Here is a 21,490-nt window from a genome sequence, read left to right as displayed (position 1 = left end):
AAAATAAGAGGTTAATTGATTATTAAACATATTCAGGTCTATAGTGTTAACTTGCTGTATGGTAAACTCCCAGCATGCAGTGCAGTAAACTCCCAGCATGCACTAGGGTAAATATCCGGTTGACCTTTTATGTAGTGAACTGTGCATGTGCAGTACTTTGAGACACTTGCTCCGTGTGTTTTACTGGAGCTGTGCAGTCTGTATTTCTGTGAACGGGATTCTAATAAAGATGAAACCGTTTACCGATATTGTTGAGTTCGTACTTTATTATATACCATATAATAGTTCATTTTGCTGTTTGTTTAGGATAAACAAACATTTTGAAATCCAAAATAATGTAAGAATTTTGGGAGCCTTTAAATTACAAAAATTCACCAAACAATTGCGAAAGTAATTGCCAATGGACTTGACACCTTACTAAACAATTCAATGTCAAATAATATGTAAAAACAAAGTCAACCATCATTGCTTTGAAACTATATTATTTAAAAATGTTATGATATGCCATGATGACAGACAATGGACCCTGAAGTGCATCAACAGTACAACAAATGATTGGAAGTTTCATTCCATCAATGGATGCCAGTATACGGAATTGACTCCAATGGAAGCCTCCAAAATGAATTTATGTGAACAAATATTTACAGATAATCTCGTTGTAAACTATTTACAGATAAAAAATAGTCTTAGTTGAGGAGGCGAATGGCATGCAATTACAGTTCAAATGCTTGTGTGGTGGCATGCTGTCAGTTAAGCAAGTTCAAATGAGAGCTCACGAAATTGACATATGCATTCTGAGAAATATTTCACAATCCCAAATTGGCTAATTCATATGCAAATTAGGCAATTAATATTCACAGATTACAATCATAAATTAATCAGGTCCATGCATTAATCCAGCCATCTATTAACAAGTTTCACTAAAATGTGATCATTTGTTCCTGAGATACATGTATCAGTGGAACAGACCACAGACTTGCATACATGTACAGACAAACAGACATGCAAACTGCTCAGCACACATACTCACCAAATAGCCTTGAGATAAAGCCCATAGCATTGCAGTGGATGGTTCTTGACATCGTTGATCTGTGAAGCTGGGATATCTGTCAGTTTCTCCATAGTTCAGAAATAAAACTGGAAATTTATTTTGTTTCAGTTGTATCCTTCAATAAAAAAAATATATGCTGGCTGAGACCCTACCTAAAATTCATGCCTACCATAAAACCTTTATTGCCCAAACATGAATTTATGACACAAAATCACCTATTCCGATGGACAAAATGAAACTTGATTTTATTGCCTCAATTTTTGAATAATATTAAGAAGATTTTTACTGGAAACATTATTAAACATGGGATTCATCAGCATAATAGATCAAAGAAATTGATTTCATGAAGGAGGGAAATGACTAAAAAAAATGACCCTATCTTTAGAAATGCACGTTATAGGAAACGCACTAATATTTATTTTCAGCCTGATGATTTTTAATGGTGAAGTTTGAAGATACAAGTATTTATTCTGTGTGTATTCTGGAAAATTAGACGAGATTAATTCTTAACATGACTTCAGATGATTTGAATCATTGTGTTTCCCTCATTACTTACATGGTACAAACATCAGGATCAAAACATGAGAAAATGATTCGTCTACAACCAGCATACTCTAATACAACTTTCAATATCGTATCCACAAATACATTTCTTTCAATAAACTCACTCTTCTGCTCGGGAATTCCAGTCTATAAAGAAACATGAAGCATACAGGTATGTAAGCTAATGATAGAATTGGTAATGTGTGATGGACTATTATTTTTTTGAATGCAAAATGGACATATTTTCTCATGAGGTACATGTCTTGATCGGCATTTTTTTTTTTTTTAAATACATAAACAATAAACCATTCTTAGAATTCATGCACTCTTATAGTGACAAAATGAAACAAACAGCATTTAAATCTGTGTTAGGTTGTGTAGTCTGTCATCTACAGTGGTGTATAGTAAAATCTCTCAAAAACACAAGTCATGACACTATGTAAGTTAATATAGATGTAAATGCGTACATGTGTTTCTAGAAGAGCCTTTGTTAAATTAAAACAGCCATCAGCCAGCTATAGCCAAAATGGATTAAGAAACAATTGCATTTTTCAATCTGATTTGCAAAAGAAAGGGTATCAGGATTCCATAATGCTACAAAATTTAGATATGTGGCAATTTTAAAAGCGAGTGAATCTCTAGTTTTAATCCAGCTAAAACACTAGTTAAATGTTGATGCATGCTTGGGCCATACTGTAACGACCCCACTGCAAATCAGTTCAAAATCAGTCCATGAATGTTGAAAATTATGATTGCATACATGGAACATGATACATAAGCCTTCTTATTCACAATACTCCACACAACAAAGGCTTTGACACTAAATGCTTCAAATATATATTGACTAACATTCTAAAGCTGGCATATATCAAATATTACAGGAAAAAACAAATATGATTTACTAACCGCGTATATTTGTGGATATTTAATTTCAATGTTGAATCCAAGATGATCTGGTACATTTTCAAATACCTGTAACAAAATACAAGAAGCTCATAGTTTTACTAACAGATTACAATGATATCACTATTAAAGGGAACAACGACAGTCTGAATGGAAGAAGCTGTAGCTATATCAGTTTTCATTGTTAGTAATCTGTGTGACAGAAACCTGAAGCCAGTACTGAGTAATTAATGAATGAAGCAAAGGCAGTAAGGAAGATTATGTCTACCGGTACTACGTACACTGTCAATGAAATTGTGCCAACTATGTACACTGTCAATGAGATTGTGCCAACTATGTACACTGTAAATTAGATTATGCAACTATGTACACTGTAAATTAGACTATGCAACTATGTACACTGCAAATTAGACTATGCAACTATGTACACTGCAAATTAGACTATGCAACTATGTACACTGTAAATTAGACTATGCAACTATGTATGCTGTAAATTAGACTATGCAACTATGTACACTGTAAATTAGACTATGCAACTATGTATGCTGTAAATTAGACTATGCAACTGTGTACACTGTAAATTAGACTATGCAACTATGTACACTGTAAATTAGACTATGCAACTATGTACACTGTAAATTAGACTATGCAACTATGTATGCTGTAAATTAGACTATGCAACTGTGTGTGCTGTAAATTAGACTATGCAACTATGTATGCTGTAAATTAGACTATGCAACTATGTACACTGTAAATTAGACTATGCAACTATGTACACTGTAAATTAGACTATGCAACTATGTACACTGTAAATTAGACTATGCAACTATGTACACTGTAAATTAGACTATGCAACTATGTATGCTGTAAATTAGACTATGCAACTGTGTGTGCTGTAAATTAGACTATGCAACTATGTATGCTGTAAATTAGACTATGCAACTGTGTGTGCTGTAAATTAGACTATGCAACTATGTACACTGTAAATTAGACTATGCAACTATGTATGCTGTAAATTAGACTATGCAACTATGTACACTGTAAATTAGACTATGCAACTATGTATGCTGTAAATTAGACTATGCAACTATGTATGCTGTAAATTAGACTGTCAACCATGTACACTGTAAATTAGATTATGCCTACTATGTGCACTGTAAATGAGATTATGCCAACCATGTGCACTGTAAATGATATTATACTGACTTGAACAACACCATCAGTTGTTCTTTACATTTACAGTCATGCTTAAGTCATGACCATGCTGCAGGCCGATGTCTGTTGTGCAATGTTCATAAACGTACTGTTATGAAATATTATATATACCTTATTACAGCCATATACATAAATTTTGTATCATTCTCAAGTATTTCATACATATATTTGTTCAACCATTTTTTGCTGACCTGAATGCTGTTGACTACTGACCTTGAATAAGTTATTTTAATTATTTATTTATTTTATCAATTTATTCGTTACTGAAAGAACATAATAAAGATATCTGGTAGTCCCAGCTCTTGTGAAGGCTGGCATGGGAGAAAAAAGCCAATCATTCTGTTGAAAATTTGCTACTCTTGGTGATAATACATGGCACTTCAAGCTTCTGAACATTTTAATATGTATCACTAATCTCTTTACTAATTTAAGACCAAAGTGGCAGAATTTCCCCACTGATTACAAAGTCTTGATCCCGATTTGTGAAAAAAATATAGAAAAGTTGGCGTTCAAAGGGTTAATTTACACAACAGGAACAGTACATGGGCCTGATAGTTTTCACAATCTTATAGGATGCCACTCTCCCAAATAGAACATTGCATGTTTGGGAATCCAGGCAGAATATAACAATATTTTCACCATCACCATACTTAAGCATAACAGTATATATCATTGACATACTGTAAACAACTTTCATTTTGCAAAGGGATTTACAACACACTTTTGCAACATTTTTTTCTCTCCATGAATGCAGTAAAAATCTTGAAATTAGGAAAATTTCTAGCAGTTAAAATTAGATAGTTTACAGTGTGCATATTATAACTATAGAAAATTAACGTATCAATAACCACTATGGTCTCTATTGAAAGTTCAGGCAGGCATTTCAGTGCATTCCTGCAACCATCTCATACATACTGAACATTTCAGCAAAAAACAGCATGCTTGGGAAGAAAATACTGATTAATACTAATGAGCAGACAGGTGTCTCTTTTACAATATATTTATTAGGTGTATACAAGTAGCACATGCAAGCAATATTATTATTTAGCTTATCTGCATTATGCAAACATATCTATCATTTGAAGTAACCAATTGAGATGACAAAATGTAGATGTACGAGGTGGTTGCAGGGATGCACCAAACTTGATGACATTTGCAAACAACCCAATTCAACTCAGGTACATACAATCATGAAAAGAGGAGTCATTATAGATATACTTGATATAAACATTTACCTTTCTCAAGGTTGGAAATGGCTGCAAATCTGGGTTGTCTTCATCATCCGGACCATCTATTGTCAGCAAAAACAGAAAATAATTATGAAATGGAACTGATTCAATAAAATGCTTTCTTAAAGCCTAAATAAAGGCCATGGTCAAATATCTGGTCAAATCATGCACTCATGGCATACAGACAAAATTAATTAATTAATTAATTAGTAACTAAAAGTAAAAGCTGTTAAACATTAGTAAAATATGACTTTTTTGACAACAAAAGCACTTATGTCACTTTAGTAGAAATGCTAATAGAGAAAATACACTTGCTATGCCATTTTGCATACATTTATATACTTATAAATAATGCAATTCTTTTAGCTATTCAATAAATGTCAAATAACTATGTATGTTTATATATTATTAGTTACTCCTCTTCACTCCGGGTGGAGCATAAGGCGCCAACATATCTCCTCAAGCCATCACGGTCCTGCGCAAGCCATCCTATTTCATGTTTATATATTATAATTATAACTAAATACTAAGAGTTATACATACCCTGTGGATGGTTGGCTCGGCTGGAATGGCTTACCTGCAGTGAATGAAACAAAATAAGGAAAATGACTGCTTAGAATGTCTGTATTAAAGTGTGTGAAAATGTTGATTATTGCTATCAGTCACTTAAACTTTTCTTATATTCAATTAAGCATAATATACGACTCCGAATTATACATGGCGAGTACCACATGTAAAGCAGCATAAGCTAAATTTTTTCAAAACATCTAACATGTATACCATAGAGTTTATATCATTCTCTTACTGATATGATATGATGTAGTGTATGGTACTTGTCAGTTGTTTTGTTTTTGTGGATTGTTTTATTATTTCTTTTCAGTTATTTATTTTGTATTTATTTTTAAACATCAAACTAAGAAACAATAACATTGTTGCCTCTTTAGAAAAAATCCATATTGCTGTTGTGATGCTACTGTTGCAGTCTATATCAATCTGATCTCTTGTTACGATTACTACATGTACACATTATATAGGATAAAACATAAACTTATCAATATTAATTATTACTGGTATTTCAATCATAGGAATTCATGATTACATTTCACAAAATTGAAGTACTGTAAAATACTTTATTTTCACTGGAATTATCTTTCGGTGAAATAACTTTTTAGGTGTGTTGTATGGAAATTATTTTCACTGATTTTTAGTCAGTTGAATGTAAAAGATAGAAAAAAAGGTATATTCGCTGGATTTTATTTTCACTGAATTATTCCTTCAGCGAAAATTAATTCCAAGCGAAAATAAAGTATTCCACAGTAATTGACCATAAATCTTTGCAATCATAGACCCTATGCTCCAACATATACCTTGACTTACCCGCAGAAGGTGTAACTGGTCCAGAGTCAACTCGCTTATAGGAACTTCAAACAACTCAACACTGTCTTCAGATGCTAATTTCTGAAGATGACAAGAGACTGAATAAATAGCTGGTTTTTCAAGCAATAAATGTTATTAATGCTCACCTTTCATTTTTGAGCAAATATTGGAATGCAGAATTTGTATTTGAGTGGCTGTACTTTTACAATGACATTATAATCACACTGCATTATACGAGTAATGGCTGTTTTAGTTGGTGTGCATGCCAGGTGGCCATTTCTAAATCAACCACTGAATAACATTGTTTACAAACAAGCGTCTATCCATGAGCATTTGCGCTTTTAGCGTGTGTTGTTATCGTCGCTTGGGACTCAATTCCCACGCATGCACAGGTGACGACCCTGCCGCTTTAAGTATAATCAAAGGAAGCATTACAAATTAAAGGTAGCAGGTTTGACATGGAAAAATAAAGTCAAACTAACTGTTTTGGGGGCGGGGAAGGAACATTTTTTGCTTTATTAACATGTTTTGTTGAATGCTAATGAAATATTTGAATCTTTTGAAAGGCATCAGAGTATTCAAGTTGGATGTATAAGCAATTGCCTCCATATCCTCAGTGAATTTCAAGCTTTGCAATTTTACACGCAAAGGCAAAGAGGGCTCTGCAAATAATAATAATAACTTTTAATAATAATAATAACTTTATTTAATTAAGCGCAACAATTCCAACATATGAAGATCAAAGGCGCTGATACAATAAACAATCAGTCAAATATTAAAAGCACATTTAAATAAGTGCGTTTTCAGTCTGGATTTAAAAATGTCTACTGAAGGACTAGAACGAACAGACAGAGGTAATTCATTAAAAAGTTTAGGACCTAAATTTTCAAAAGCACGGTCTTTGTATAACACCTTGGACTTTTTACTACACACCTGACGAGTTTTAATAAGAAACTTTGATTCAGATCTTAAACTACGACTAGGTACATAAAATTCGATTAATTCACATAGATAATTTGGGGCAAAACCATACAAAGATTTATACACTAGTAAAAGTAATTTGAAATTGATTCTTTGTACAACTGGTAACCAATGAAGTTTAATAAAAATGTCTGTAATGTGGTCATATTTTCGAGCACGAGTGACAAGGCGGGCTGCTGCATTTTGTACACGAATAAGAGGTTTTATCTTAGTTACAGGGAGACCAGACAATAATGAATTACAGCTGTCTAAGCGAGAAGATATGAATGCATGTACCAACTTTTCAGTATCAGATAATAACTTGAAACCTACCCAAACTGAACATACTCTGTGCCTGTACTAAAATGAAAGTGCATTACCTTTTTCATATTGAGATAGACACTGAAATCATGGAATACTACAGGTATCCGATCTTTGGTTAGCAATACATCAAATTCAATCATATCAACTCCCTGTGTAAATGAAAAAAAAACAAACATAAAAACAACGTTGAGAAGAAATATACTACTTGAACTTAAAGCTGTCATTTAAAACAAAACTACTGGTAGTACTTTATTAAAAAATATTTTAGGAATACACTAAACCTCATATTGTGTTGAAAAAATAAATAAATCTAGTTTTTAAAATTGAAAATAGCATTATTTGAAGTGTGCCCTCTAACAGGCATGATAATATACATGTATATTGTAGGCAGTCAAAATAAAAATCCCCCCAAAATAAAATTGAGTTACATTATTGACTGAAGAGAAGTAGTCTTCAAGAACAAAATTAAATTGTGACTGTATAGGTGACTTAGGGACGACGTCAAAAGATCAATGTCGGATAAAAAACTTGTTTCCTTTAGTTTGGGGGTGGGGAGTTTTGACCTCAAAAAGTTTCCATCCTACAAAAACGATTTTATTTTTTAATGAAGTCAAAAAAATCTTGGAGTATTTGTAGTTTGTTTGTTTTTTCTATCCAATCATGGACAGAAATAACCGAAAAGGGAAAAAAACAGAAAAATGGTTTGGTTCGAGTGTAAATCTGTGCGTCAAATTAGGTGCATTTGTAAAATCTTTTTACACCCACCCGACAACCAACTGCTATGCAATACTACTGTCCGATTATCAATTTGTATTTAATGGTGAATATAGTCTGACGCCATGACCAATATTTATCAATTAAGTTTCAGTGGGGGGTAGGGGGGTTTGGAAAAAAACTAAAGGAATTAAGTTTTTTAACAGACATCGATCTTTTGACATCGTCCCTTAAGACACAAAGAAAATTGTTATAGCCTTGGATTTTCTTTGTTTTTACACTTTGAATAGAAAATGTGAATTTTGATCCTTTTATCAAATTACATATTCTGTAACTATAGGGAGATTCAAGTGTACAATTTTCTGTTGCGCGACTGGTGTGGCAGTAAGTTAAATACTGTAAAGGGGGTAATTATTCACTGGGTTTTAATTTAGCTGACTGGAAAATGTGCTATTAATTAAAACCCAGTTAATATGTAAAATTTAGCATAGAACACATTATCTAAATGACGAAACTGTCAATTTAAAACCCAATGAATATGCCTGAAATGGTAAATCAGTGAAATTTAAACCCAGTGAAAATTAGTCATTTTACAGTAGTTGCATCATAGCAAAGCTTTGTGCATTAGTGGCCCATCATATCGGCTTAGATGGTGCACTAAGTATGGGCAGCTACATACATGCAAGATTCATCAACCAGACAGTTGAGCCCTTTAACTGAAGAACAAATCAACACAATAGTGGTGTTCTCACTGGACGAAATAAGCTGTTGTCACAACGCCTTTTATTTGAGTAGGTTGTTAAAATGTGTGTATGAACAGAATACGCTGTCTGCGTTTTTGACACCGACATAAAAGGGGTGGACCAGATCCTAAACGCCATTGTCACACTGGCTCTTGCACAACGCAATGTGCCGTGTGTCACACCAGTAATTTCCTTGTTGTCAAATCCAAATCGCTCGGGATGCTGGGTATATTGTTACGCTATTCATACAGCATGAACATGAACCGATCATTTCTTGGTCATGTTCGACCTAACAAAATCTCTAGCTTAAAACACACGGGAAAACAGGAACAAAGCAAACGCATTTACCAGCGGGGACACCACTTTGTTGACTGACATTTCCATTCGTTTATTGACCTTTCTGTGATATGATTCATTGAGGGCACAAAACACCGGTGTTTTTACTAAGTGAGAACGCGAGCAGACAATTCAGCAGATTAGCTAATATTTGCACAACAAAACAACAGTATTAACATCAGCGTTTTTTAGACGTGTGCATATAATAGGTGGTTCATGCACTGACTGTCCAAATAACCAACTTGCCTAATCACGCAACGCAACCCATCCACACACATACTGAATACAAGCAGGTAGGCTGGTTGGCGATCTGCTCGGCTCAAAAAGCAAGCAACATGTTTTTGGCTGCTGTCATGGTAGAACATGAACGTGAAAGCTTTTGTCGGTTTATAACACAAGCAGCCTCTCGGCTGAGATAGCTCTGCTGTTATAGCAATGCACATTTCAAATAAAGAACAGAAGATATCATTAGAAAATGAACAAAATGTATAGTATCTAAACATTCAGACTTTCGGTTTTCAACAAGAAGTGGGAAATATCACCTTTTACCAAAAATTACAAAAATATTCATCAAAATTAGAGAATTTAAGATATCATCATGAAATGAACAAATCTGAGTTAGAACCACATGTAGTAACTATACATGTAATAACAAAGCAATTGGACTTGCGGTTTTCAACAAGAAGTCAAAAATATCACTTTATAACCAAAATATTCACCAAAATTAGAGAATTGAAGATATCATTACAAAATGAACAAATCTGAGAGAGGTCCACATGTAGTACCTGTATATGTAATATTAAAGCAATTGCACTTGCGGTTTTTAACAAGAAGTTGAAAATATCATTTTTTACCAAAAATATTCACCAAAATTAGAGAATTGAAGATATCATCATGAAATGAACAAATCTAAGAGAGGTCTACCCAAGGTACATATACAGTAAATATCAAAGCATTCAGGCTTGTAGTTTTCAAGAAGAAGTCGAAAAAGTAAAACATTGACACGGACGACGACGGACAATCACTCAAAGTCGACAGCGGAGCTAAAAATCAGTTTTTTGGCTGTTGCCATGGAAACAATGGGCCAAAATTTGTTTCCAGATTTTTTAACCTAACTAGAGTGAAGGTGTGACTTTTCTGCCAAGTTTGAGCAAAATCGGCCAAGCCAAAAAAATCATAGAAGTAATAATACGTGAAAACACTGAAAATCACACACACAGCGCCACAGAAGTGATTACACGTTGTATAAGGGCAATCCTAGTGGAGAGGATCGCCAACAAAAGTGATTATGAGGGCAATCCTAGCGGAGTGAATCGTCAATAATGGTGGTGGCTGTTCAAAATGTTAATCCACCACAGAAAATAATTTATTTCTATACCAGACAACCAGCACTAGCTATAAAAATAAGTATATTCCCCTTTAGAAGCTTTCGGGGAAAAAAAGATTCAAAGATTTACCTTATTGAAAGCCCTTGATGCATCAAAATAGCAAAAAAACTGAGCTATTGCGAAATTTATAGAAATTAATAAAATCCTTTACCGTATTGACTCTATTAGAAGTGCATCTGCAATAGATGCACATATAAACTGAATATCGCATTTGTTGTATACCAAATCATTAAATTGTTACCCACTGCGACCATACAAACCCTTTTTCAAAGTACATGAGTGTATATACTGTAAAATCTGCATTAGAAGCTGCGGCTTATATTAAAATGGTACAATGCAACAGTGGGGATACGGCTTCTATTAGAGCATCTACACATATGAGAAATGTTTGGTTCTCAATTATTCAAAAAGAATGGGTGCGACTTACTGTAGAATACTTTATTTTAGCTGGAATTAATTTTCGCTGAAAAGACATTTTAGGTGTTTTGTATGGAATTTATTTTCACTGATTTTTGACGAGTTGAATGTAAAATATAGGAAAAAGGGTATATTTGCTGGATTTTATTTTCACTGAGTCATTCCTGCAGCGAAAATAGCGAAAATTGATTCCAGACGAAAATAAAGTATTTTACAGTATTTTAGAGGTACCGCTTCTAATACAGATTTTACGGTACTATTAATAGAGCAAATTTGATTACAATTTTGAAGTATCCTTTACAATTGGCACCAATATGGTGACAAGTGAAGTATCAAACGTAGAGTACTTACACAAGATGCAGCAGACTGAAAAGAAGCTATGGTATTCTCTTTTACCGGTGCTAAATGCAGAGCAGGGAACCTGTTAAATCAACAGATTTGTGTTACAGATTTTTCATCCGTCACACAGGTATATATATTTATATACACAACAGCATTTTATCAGAACAAAACTATTTCTCCTCCCACCTATTTTTTTACATTAGCGCATATGGCGGTAGCAATATTTTGTTTCAAAATCTGTCTACAATTATTCTTTTTGGTATTAGTTCACAGTACATGTATTTTGGTTCACTGTTAATCTGATTTTTGATAAAAATTGTTAAATAATATGCAAAAAATGCCATTTTAGCAGCGGTTTCCATAAACCACATTGAAAACTAATTTTTGAGATATTAAGATACATGTATGTCCGAGCCATACGAAACAATCATAGTAAAATGCCCTAAAACAAAACAAAATTTTATTTTCACTCCATTTTGTACATCGATTTTCTCTGATCAGAGTACGAAGACCCCACATTTTTATTTCTTTTTCTTTTATCCTTATGACATGAAATGAAGAAATAACTGTCATAATATTTTTACTTCTGTGTAGCACTCTATCTCAACAGGAGTTTACATGCGTGTTTGTAAAGTTTTGCAATATGTTATTTTTATATTTCTCTGATAATACTGAATTCCATGCAATAACATGCATAAAGAGAGTGAACTAAAAAGATACAATTTTAAACTTTTTTTGGAGCATTACATATTCAAAAGATACATTTAATAATTAGATATTAGGGTGTGTGAATTAATAGTTTTCAATGTTGTAACACCAGAACATACAGCAGCAATTTTCTCAGCAAACATCACCAAATAAGCAGTGCACGCTTTGAGTTTGATCCTGATAGAAAATATATTTCACACTATGGTTCTCAGCATCGTTGGAAAGCATCGAGTTAAATGCAAGATCGAAACAGATAAACTTGACAAATATAAAAATCTATAACAAGTCCTGAATTCCAGCCTCAATCAAAATTGGGAACTAACATCATACTTACTCTGCTAAGCTGGAATCATGTGATATGCCACTCCCACGATGACCAACATTCAAAGGACGTCTCTTTTTCCAGTGCTTTGCATAACTGACTTGCATATTGCTCTGATCAGTATCAAGACAGCGTACAACCAGATACTGAACTGTGAAGAAAACAGAAAAAAAACACAGACTCTGTTAGCACTCAGTTTTCAAAAAAAACAACCTGATTGTGCATTCCAACAATGAATACTGCACATGATTGTATTAGTGACTGTCCAAGTCAAATGTCTACTCCTACTTTTGCAGAATTTTTATGTTCAGGGTCCCCTAGTTGTTTTCGATCAAATAATTTTATTCTTGTAAATTTTGATGATAGGTAAATAATACTATAATAAAATGTATAAATTTTGTGTGTGAAAATTTTTGTTAAATCATTGTAAAAATGTTGTGGAAATCAATGACAATGCAAATTGTTTCAAAACAAGCAATATATACTTCTAAACATGTCACATAGAGGGGGTACTCAGGTAACCGCCCATCTCTTCAAAATCATGATTTTCTGAGTTAAGGTCACAGTGTACAAAGGTGGTTGATATATGATACCTGTCATGTGAAATTAAAATGACAAAAAGCAGATGAGATATAGAAACGAGACAAAAAGATTTGGTTTGACCTAGTCCAAAGACTCGCACATATACAGAAAGTACCTGTACTCCGTGTCTTATATAAGTCAATACTGAGTTTCCTGAAACAGCGACAGTATTTCACACTTTTTACAAAAAATGTATATATCAACATATATAATAGAGAACTTTGAAATGATTTTTTTGTATTTAGAAATAAATACTCTACAATCCTTGTTTCCACCAGGTTCCATTACGCATATTTCATTAAAAATATTTACTAAAACTGAGGCTTTGCCATTGAACACATATAAAACACCAATAAATACAAAAATGTACATGGATGTGCACTGAAACCATCATTTTGAGAAATGTGTTGAGGTAGATTTCGATTTGGATTCAGACTGCACTAATAGACTCAGTTTTCAGTGGCAATGGAAATTGGTAGTCGCTACAAACCTGTGCAGGCGTGTTCAGAACAAATGATTAAGAATGTGTTCACTATTTATTAAAATTTCAAGACTAGAAAGAGAAAGATGACACTAGTTCTGCAAAACTCAATATTATTTTCAGCAGTATCAGTGTGATATTATGGTTCAATGAGGAGAATACAAATTTGCACTGTTTCCATGGCAAAAATACAAACGTTCAACAATGTGTCAAACAAATGGTGAGAATTTAAGACTCGCCAATAAATTAAAGCGAGAGAGTGACACCTGCGCATGCGTGGGGATTTAAGTCCCATGCGACGATAACAACACAAGCTAAAAATTTAAAAGCTCATGGGTAGACGCTTGTTTGTAAACAATGACACACTTTGGCCATCTGACGCATGCGTAGGTGACGAATCCTCCACTTTAATGATAATATGGATTCTCACCAATCAAATGATGAGAATTTTAAATCTTGTCAATGAATTGATTAAAATTTATATTCTCACAAATAAAGCAGAATTTAGATTTTTAAATGTAAAAAACATTCTGACTGATACTATGGCAAATAATATCTTACCAAACTGTCTTGATCTAGTCTTGTACATTTTACCAATAGTGGTTATAGCATTCTGAATTTTGCATTTAAGTCTCATTTTTCTTTGGTTACATCAAAATTATATAACGTTTCACAGAAACAGAATCATGATATTGAATGCAAATGATCGCGCAGATGGAAATTTATAATGCTTTTTTTTAAAAATTTTCAGACTTATCCCTAAATTGTAACAGCAAGCCAGAAGAGGAGTATCAAAAGTAATCAAGTCAATAACAAAGCAGTCGCATAAACTTTTAAATTTCGTTTATGGATTGGTAACCCACCACCTGGTGACCCTATTTTACAGAGTATGATTATGGGGTCAAACAAGCAGCCTATCGGCTGAGATAGCTCCGCTGTTAGCAATGCACATTTCAATTAAAGAACTGAAGACATCATTAGAAAATGAACAATATGTACAGTATCAAAGCAATCGGACTTACAGTTTTTAACAAGAAGTCGAAAATATCACTTTCTACCAAAAATGACAAAAATATTCACCAAAATTAGAGAATTGAAGATATCATCGCAAAATGAACAAATCTGAGAGAGGACTACCCAAGGTACATATACACCAAGTATCAAAGCATTCTGGCTTGTAGTTTTCAAGAAGAAGTCGAAAAAGTAAAACATTGACACGGACGACGACGGACAATCACTCATATGATAAGCTTCGCTCGACAAAGTCGACAGCGGAGCTAAAAAACTAAAGGAATTAAGTTTTCTATCTTACATTGAACTTTTGATGTTGTCCCTAAAGCGTACAAATGTTTGTCAATTTGTTTTGAGGTGTGCGTGTAAAGTATTGGTTCGGTCAAAGAGTGCAATTTTTTGGACCAATAAAAGAAACTTTTTACATGTATACACTTTGATTGAGAGATTGTACATGTAATGTATTGTGTATTAAATATATATAAAGTTTGAATGAAAAAGCGTAAAAACATAAATTCCACACTATTTTCAGAGAAATTCAAAAAATCATACAAAACATGCATATCTACATTTTCTTAATTTGATCACAGTTGTGATGCAGCACATATTTATAACTTTGTTTTAACCAAAAATTAGACTTTTGGACCCTAAACCTATACCTAACATGGACAGAACCAAAAATAAATTGATGTGCACTTGAAGGCTTTTTTGAGATACCTCTGTTGTGAATTCCAGAAAAAAAACAGTCAACATGTTATAATGCAGCATACATCTTGAGCCTTTATTTTTTACCAAAAAGGACTGTTTTGGACCGAAAAAAATTCTCAAACTACACCAATATATGGCCAAGGATGGCCAGACATACATGCCCCCCATTTCGGCACATCAGTTCTCAAGCAGTACGGTGACTGTATTTTAACAACCTCATACGATTAATGGAACGCAAGAACAGCAATACATTTGTCTACTTGTGTGACTTTTTTTGTATTGTCTGCGATTCTTTAACAGGGTACCTTCTCTGCTGATACACATACCCGTTAGTTCACCGACTGGTTGCTGATCTTTACCATGAATAGACACATGAGCATAACCAGATGTAGATTTGAAATTGCGAGGTAGAAGATGAGCCACGCCGAGATATTCTGGAGATGTTGAGAAGGAAGAGGATGACGGCGTGGCTTCATTTGTGTGATACTCAAAAACTTCAATGGTAAATGCCTAATGAATGAAACAAGTTACACAAGTTAACACAACGCGCGTTCCAAAATGCGTGGAACATAGGCTTACTTGCAAAAAAGGGAATATATTAAAACTAGCATTAAACATACAGGGCACATTAGTGGCCAAGACAATTATTTTTTTTACAATTGCATGGCCTTCTGTTGAGCAGTGCAAATTACACACCATATTTACACTTGTTAGAAGTGCAATAAAAAGTGCATGTATGATGAAACGTTAGTTGTTTTGACTCCAGTACAACCAGGTAAATCAGTGCATTCTAGTTGTCTATACTATTAAACACATCACATGCTGGAGCCTTTTATAAACTGGTATTTGTGATGGCTTTCAGCAGATGATGTGCCAAGGTACATTGTAGCAACAGGGGTAAAACATTTTAAAATTTAATCTGTGATCAGATATTCTTTAAAAGTTACTACCGGTATAACAGCCTGTACATCATCTGAAAACTTAGATATAGGCAAACACAGTGATGTAGTAAATATGACGTACAAATTTTGACCATCCTGACTATTCAAAACATCATGTTTTTTTAACACTTTCAGTCCCCAAAACTGTGGGATAGGGCAATTGCCTCTTAGTTTTTCTTTATTTGCCTTTGTTTTCTAGCTACGACCAAATAATCATAGCCATGCTACTGGCAATAAATTAGACAAACATTGGTACAGCGTACGTACTATTGCATTCAACTATATCAAGGCTTTCAGATGATGTATAGGTTATTAAAGTAGCATGCTTAGTAACTTTTAGAGAATGTCTGAATTTTAACTCATTTCCTTGTTGCTACATATACCGTCAACCAATGGCATTTTTAATTCCAGTTATCAGTGTAAGTAACCAAATGATTAAAGGGGAACCGCTCAATCCCATGAATTGCACCACATGCTCAAGGGTAATTAACTCTGCCTCTGTCCACTATTAAGTAAATAAATGTTTTTACTTGTCGCTGCACGTTTCAACCGAAAACAACAACATATATATATATAAAAAGCCCAACCAGATGAGTGTAATCGCTAGGGTACATATTCGTGCCCCTGTGGAAATGTATTTGGAATCACAGCTTGATCTCTAAACATCGTACATGGCACATTTCTCTGAGCTTCCACTATGATGTGAGCGGCTTGGTTTTGATGAGCATACTAATTGCAGTGGCCATCTTGCCCATATTTATAGTATCGGTTCCCCTTTAAGCAAATCGGGTTCAGGCATGATTTGAAGAAAATTCAGTCAGTAAATACATTTTGTATTTTTTATGCAGTAAAATCTGTATCTTTTGTGGCCAACAAACTGGCACAATTTTGTTTTCACATTATTCTTAAAATCTAAGTTTTCAGAAAAAAATTTAAAATGAATAATTTCTATGGGAACTCAATTTTTCTAAAAAAACACAAAAGACAATTTTCACTGTTTACTATACCAAACCCCAATGATTAATTGTAGTTCTACATATAGTAACAAGGAAAAAAAAAATCTATAATTAGTTTGTGATTTCACGCTCAGAGCCATTAAATACATCAGGTATAAAGTCACACTGCATTAAGATAGCACATGTTGTACAAGACATGATAACAAGTATAGCGTTTACGTTACGGATCTTGGTGCATGATCTCAGTCCCACTGGGGGAGTCAGGATCGAAACTCAGCATGTGCCAAGATTAGTTGCCTGAACACAAAATCACACCCTCAGCGATGAGCATATACTGATTCATATGACATGGCCATAGAGTGAAGCTAGCTTGTTGAGAAAGATATAAATGGATGCCATAGTAAGATGAGATTTTTTTTCATCATGACAGCTCAGCTCAATGGGTATGATTTCGACACAAGCTGAGTGGGTCCTGAAGTGGGTCCTGATTAACATGCACACAGGGTTTAATAAAAGGGATTAAAAATAGTTGTCACGTTATCTTGTAATGTGAACGTAGCTAACATGTCTTAAATTTCTTTATCAGTAGTTGAGGTATGGTGACTAGATCACAAACATGCCATAGAGTCTGACATGAGGGAATCAGATATGCACCAGTAACAAATTTTCCCATCACCACCATTCACAAGTTGACCTGTACCTAAATACATGAAGTAATCTATGCAATCAAGTGTACTTACCAGAGATTCTGGATAATACGTTTGTGTGGAGAAAACTAAATAGTCATTATCATCCTCAAACATGTGTCCAAATTCACCTTGTTCAGCACGCCTGTATTCATACTTATTCAGTGCCTGGACACTGACAGGGATACTCTTCTTGGTAGATTGAGATCTACCAGACTCTTTAACGGGCGATTGATAGGAGCTATTTCCTGGTGAAACCGGTGAACTTTGTTGAGGACGTCTCTTTTTCCGCTGTTTCTCGTATGATTTTTGGACTGTTTTGGCTGAGACTTTGAAGCTATAGTAGACATCATTCTGTTCTGTTGGTTGGTTTTCTTCCACCTCATCTGAGTGTGGATGGAATACAGTGATCATATCTGTTCCCCTGGCCTCATGGAAGTACAGAAGAACCTCACTTTGTCGTGTTAGCCAACCTCTATTTATTTTTTCCTCACCATCTAAGTGAAAAATTACAGATGATTGCATTAGTGTATGTTCTCCAACAGCTAAATTTTTCTAAAATTTTGACAAAAAAGATGATCAGAAACATGAATACCCCGATATCTTATTTTCTTTATTAGAAACTGCATGTGTTGATATGAATGACCTGTCAAGAAGTTGGCATAAACGGTTTAGTGTGATTGTACTTAAAAAGTCTCACCAAAACAGATGTTACATTGTATCAACTTACTATAAACACCGAATTCTCCGCCGTCTTCAAAATATTCGGAACCTGCAATAAACACATAGATATTATAAGTGGTCATGATCAGTTGGCAAGTGCCAAAACGTGTGTGTGTGAGCGAGCTGAATCGAATTGGCACAAAAAAAACTTGGTCGAGACTTGCTGTCTGTACTGATGACAAGAATGAGGCGCAGATCATCAGTGGATTGGCTGATTATCTGTGATGGAGTGCAGACACACTTGGTCATTTTTTCGCTAAGAGGCTAGGTTATTTTAACAACGATAATTATACCACTCACTGAAATACCAAAACAATTCATAAATACGACATAGTAGGATAAATGTTCCCCAAGAACTGAGATGATTTTTATTCAACAATAATACATGTAGTTCATGATAACATATAACACAATTGCATTCCATTCTATCAACTTACCCTTAGGTACAAAGTTTCTCGGAGTACAGTGTATTTCCCATTGATGCACACATACATCTTTTTCAGCATCAGAGAGTATATGTAGACTACAGATTGCATAGCGATACTCTATTCTCTTTCCTTCAGGTAGCAGCTTCTGCAGTGTCCATATAGAACTAAAGGATAAAATCACATACAAACAAACCTGCGTTAGTGACTACCTTTTATAAAAAAGACCAAAGCAATTTACATGTAAAGTGACCTGTAAATAAAAGTCATCTCTGACTCGCCAGTGACTGCCTTTTGCACTGGTTTGGTCAGACAAATAAAAAGAAAATATTGGAAGATTCCTATTTATTTTTTACATCAGTCTGCATGAAATTTTGCAATCAATTCAAGACAGACAAAATATTTATATTTATTATCCATCTTCAAATATCTGTTGACAAATTGTCCCTTAAACTGAGAAATTAGTGTATTTTTTTATTTATGGATTAAATAAACAACCCCCATTTAAAGACCACCTGTCTATAAATGACATTATTATTGGAATTTTTCTGACTGCATGATGCCCAAAATACTGAGTACGTGTTATGTAAAACATGTACTGTAAAATACCTTATTTTCTTCACTGAAAAGACATTTTTCTACGAGTTTAATGTAAAATATGGATATTTTCACTTTTTTTCCACTGATTCATCCCTCCAGCAATCAAAGAAAGCTTAGAAAGAACTCCCATGTGCTGAGAGTATTGGAGACACATTAAATATAATTCGAAATTACTTAGCTGAAAACTAATTATGCAAATCAGAAAATTAATATGACCAGATTTGAGTGTAAAACTAATGAGGTCTGCGCAATGTAACAGAAAATCTATGTCTCCAAGTTTAATTGAAATGTGATTAGAACCAAAAAATTATGAATTATTATGCTTATTAGGGAATTAATATGAACAGATTTTTACCCCAAACTAATTAGGTTTGTACATTGTCCTAGAGCATCTTTGTACTAAGTTTCATTGAAATGGAATAATTAGCACCGTGAAAACTCCAAAATTTCGACCCCTCTAAAAATTTGAACGCCTATTTATTTGCCGGGTTTCGGTGTTTTATTTACCTCCAAATTTTCGACTCCACTAAAAATTGCCGACTCATTCTTATTCAAAAATTACGACCAGTTTTAGTTTTCCCCCAAACGAAAAAAAAACCGATGTGAGCGTTCAAACGGGACCTTCCTCGAAGGCATGAATCCGGGTTTCTGATTGACTGAGAGATTTTTATTTTATTGGTAACGAAAATATATTCTAAATAAACGAAGTTTCAAATAAAAACGAACACAAAAATCTCGGCATGCTGCGTTTCTGAATTGTTGATTATTACTGTACTCAGTAGTGATTATAATAATGTACACAAAATAAATTTGTTGAATGGTTATGAAATACAAATAAAAGTCAACTTAGTTTCATCGTAAGCGAATGATTCCGGTCTCGTATAAACGTTTGATGCTGTAGGATATCCGCCATGTTCTCTTAGGTCAAATAGGTCAAATCGCTAATTAACCAATCAAAAAGCTGGATGATGCCAACGTGTTCAAATTACCATAGCTTATTTAAATATGTTAATGTTATTGAACGCAATGCGGAAGAGATTGATGTTGTAGTACGATATTTTGGCTTGGATTTTGATGCGAAAACGGCATGATTTTTATTTAAATAAAAAAATTAGTTGTTTTTAAAAAATAAACTGGGCATCTGAAGAATAATTTAACATTGTTCACAGTGATAACAGCTCATTCTCGAAAGGAAGCTTACCCGCTCACGCTAGTCACGATAAAAATCATACACGTGTACTCTTGAATAGACAGACGTCAATGATTACGGTAAAACTTACTCTATTTTAGCAGGCAGAATTGATTGAAATGTCCGAAAAATGACGCCAAAATACACCTTAAAAGTCCCATTTTATTTTCTTAAATCCCATTTTATTTTTTAATCCAAGGGCGAATTTACGGCAGAATTTGGTCCCTCAAATAAGGGACACGTGAGCTTTGATTCTAACCGGATACATTGCACTGGGTCGGGGAGATAGTTAGCTAAACTTCCATGCATCTTTTGTCCAATGGGTACCTGTACTTCGAACATTCGCAAGTTTTCCTAGGTAGTGCGAGACAGCTTTGTCTTTTGACCTATTAGTTTTGTGCTGACCTCTTCTCCGCGTCTTGATGTTTTGTTTTGCTTGTCATAATACTCACTGATTGATGACTTTGTTTAGATTTTGAGTTACAACTCGGCCACGACCTTTGCTTTTACCGTGAAACATGAGGAAGTTTACGTCAATTGACGGACATTGCATTTTTTAAAAACTAATGAAGCACACTGTCTATCATCCCCATTTTTTCATTTGCTGATTTCTATT

The 21,490-nt window shown here is 34.0% G+C and overlaps 1 protein-coding gene across 1 annotated transcript in view; it reads right to left on the bottom strand.

Moving 5' to 3' along the window:
- LOC100370219 (glycerophosphocholine phosphodiesterase GPCPD1-like) overlaps window positions 1-21,490 on the bottom strand; it is a 38,469-nt gene that overhangs the window by 6,179 nt on the left and 10,800 nt on the right. The window contains exons 3-15 of the mRNA XM_085492491.1: window positions 19,098-19,252; window positions 18,668-18,709; window positions 17,992-18,434; window positions 15,681-15,864; window positions 12,585-12,723; window positions 11,552-11,621; window positions 7,659-7,751; window positions 6,319-6,399; window positions 5,485-5,518; window positions 4,948-5,003; window positions 2,501-2,566; window positions 1,608-1,741; window positions 1,031-1,166 (exon numbers count right to left, since the gene is read on the bottom strand). Coding sequence (XP_085348617.1) covers window positions 1,031-1,166; window positions 1,608-1,741; window positions 2,501-2,566; window positions 4,948-5,003; window positions 5,485-5,518; window positions 6,319-6,399; window positions 7,659-7,751; window positions 11,552-11,621; window positions 12,585-12,723; window positions 15,681-15,864; window positions 17,992-18,434; window positions 18,668-18,709; window positions 19,098-19,252 — 1,633 coding nt within the window. The remainder of the gene's footprint in view (window positions 1-1,030; window positions 1,167-1,607; window positions 1,742-2,500; window positions 2,567-4,947; window positions 5,004-5,484; window positions 5,519-6,318; window positions 6,400-7,658; window positions 7,752-11,551; window positions 11,622-12,584; window positions 12,724-15,680; window positions 15,865-17,991; window positions 18,435-18,667; window positions 18,710-19,097; window positions 19,253-21,490) is intronic.

The sequence above is a fragment of the Saccoglossus kowalevskii genome, chromosome 17, assembly GCF_978046115.1.
Source record: "Saccoglossus kowalevskii chromosome 17, keSacKowa6.1, whole genome shotgun sequence".
In the NCBI taxonomy this organism is placed as follows: domain Eukaryota; kingdom Metazoa; phylum Hemichordata; class Enteropneusta; family Harrimaniidae; genus Saccoglossus; species Saccoglossus kowalevskii.
This window is presented reverse-complemented; position numbering and strand designations above follow the sequence as displayed.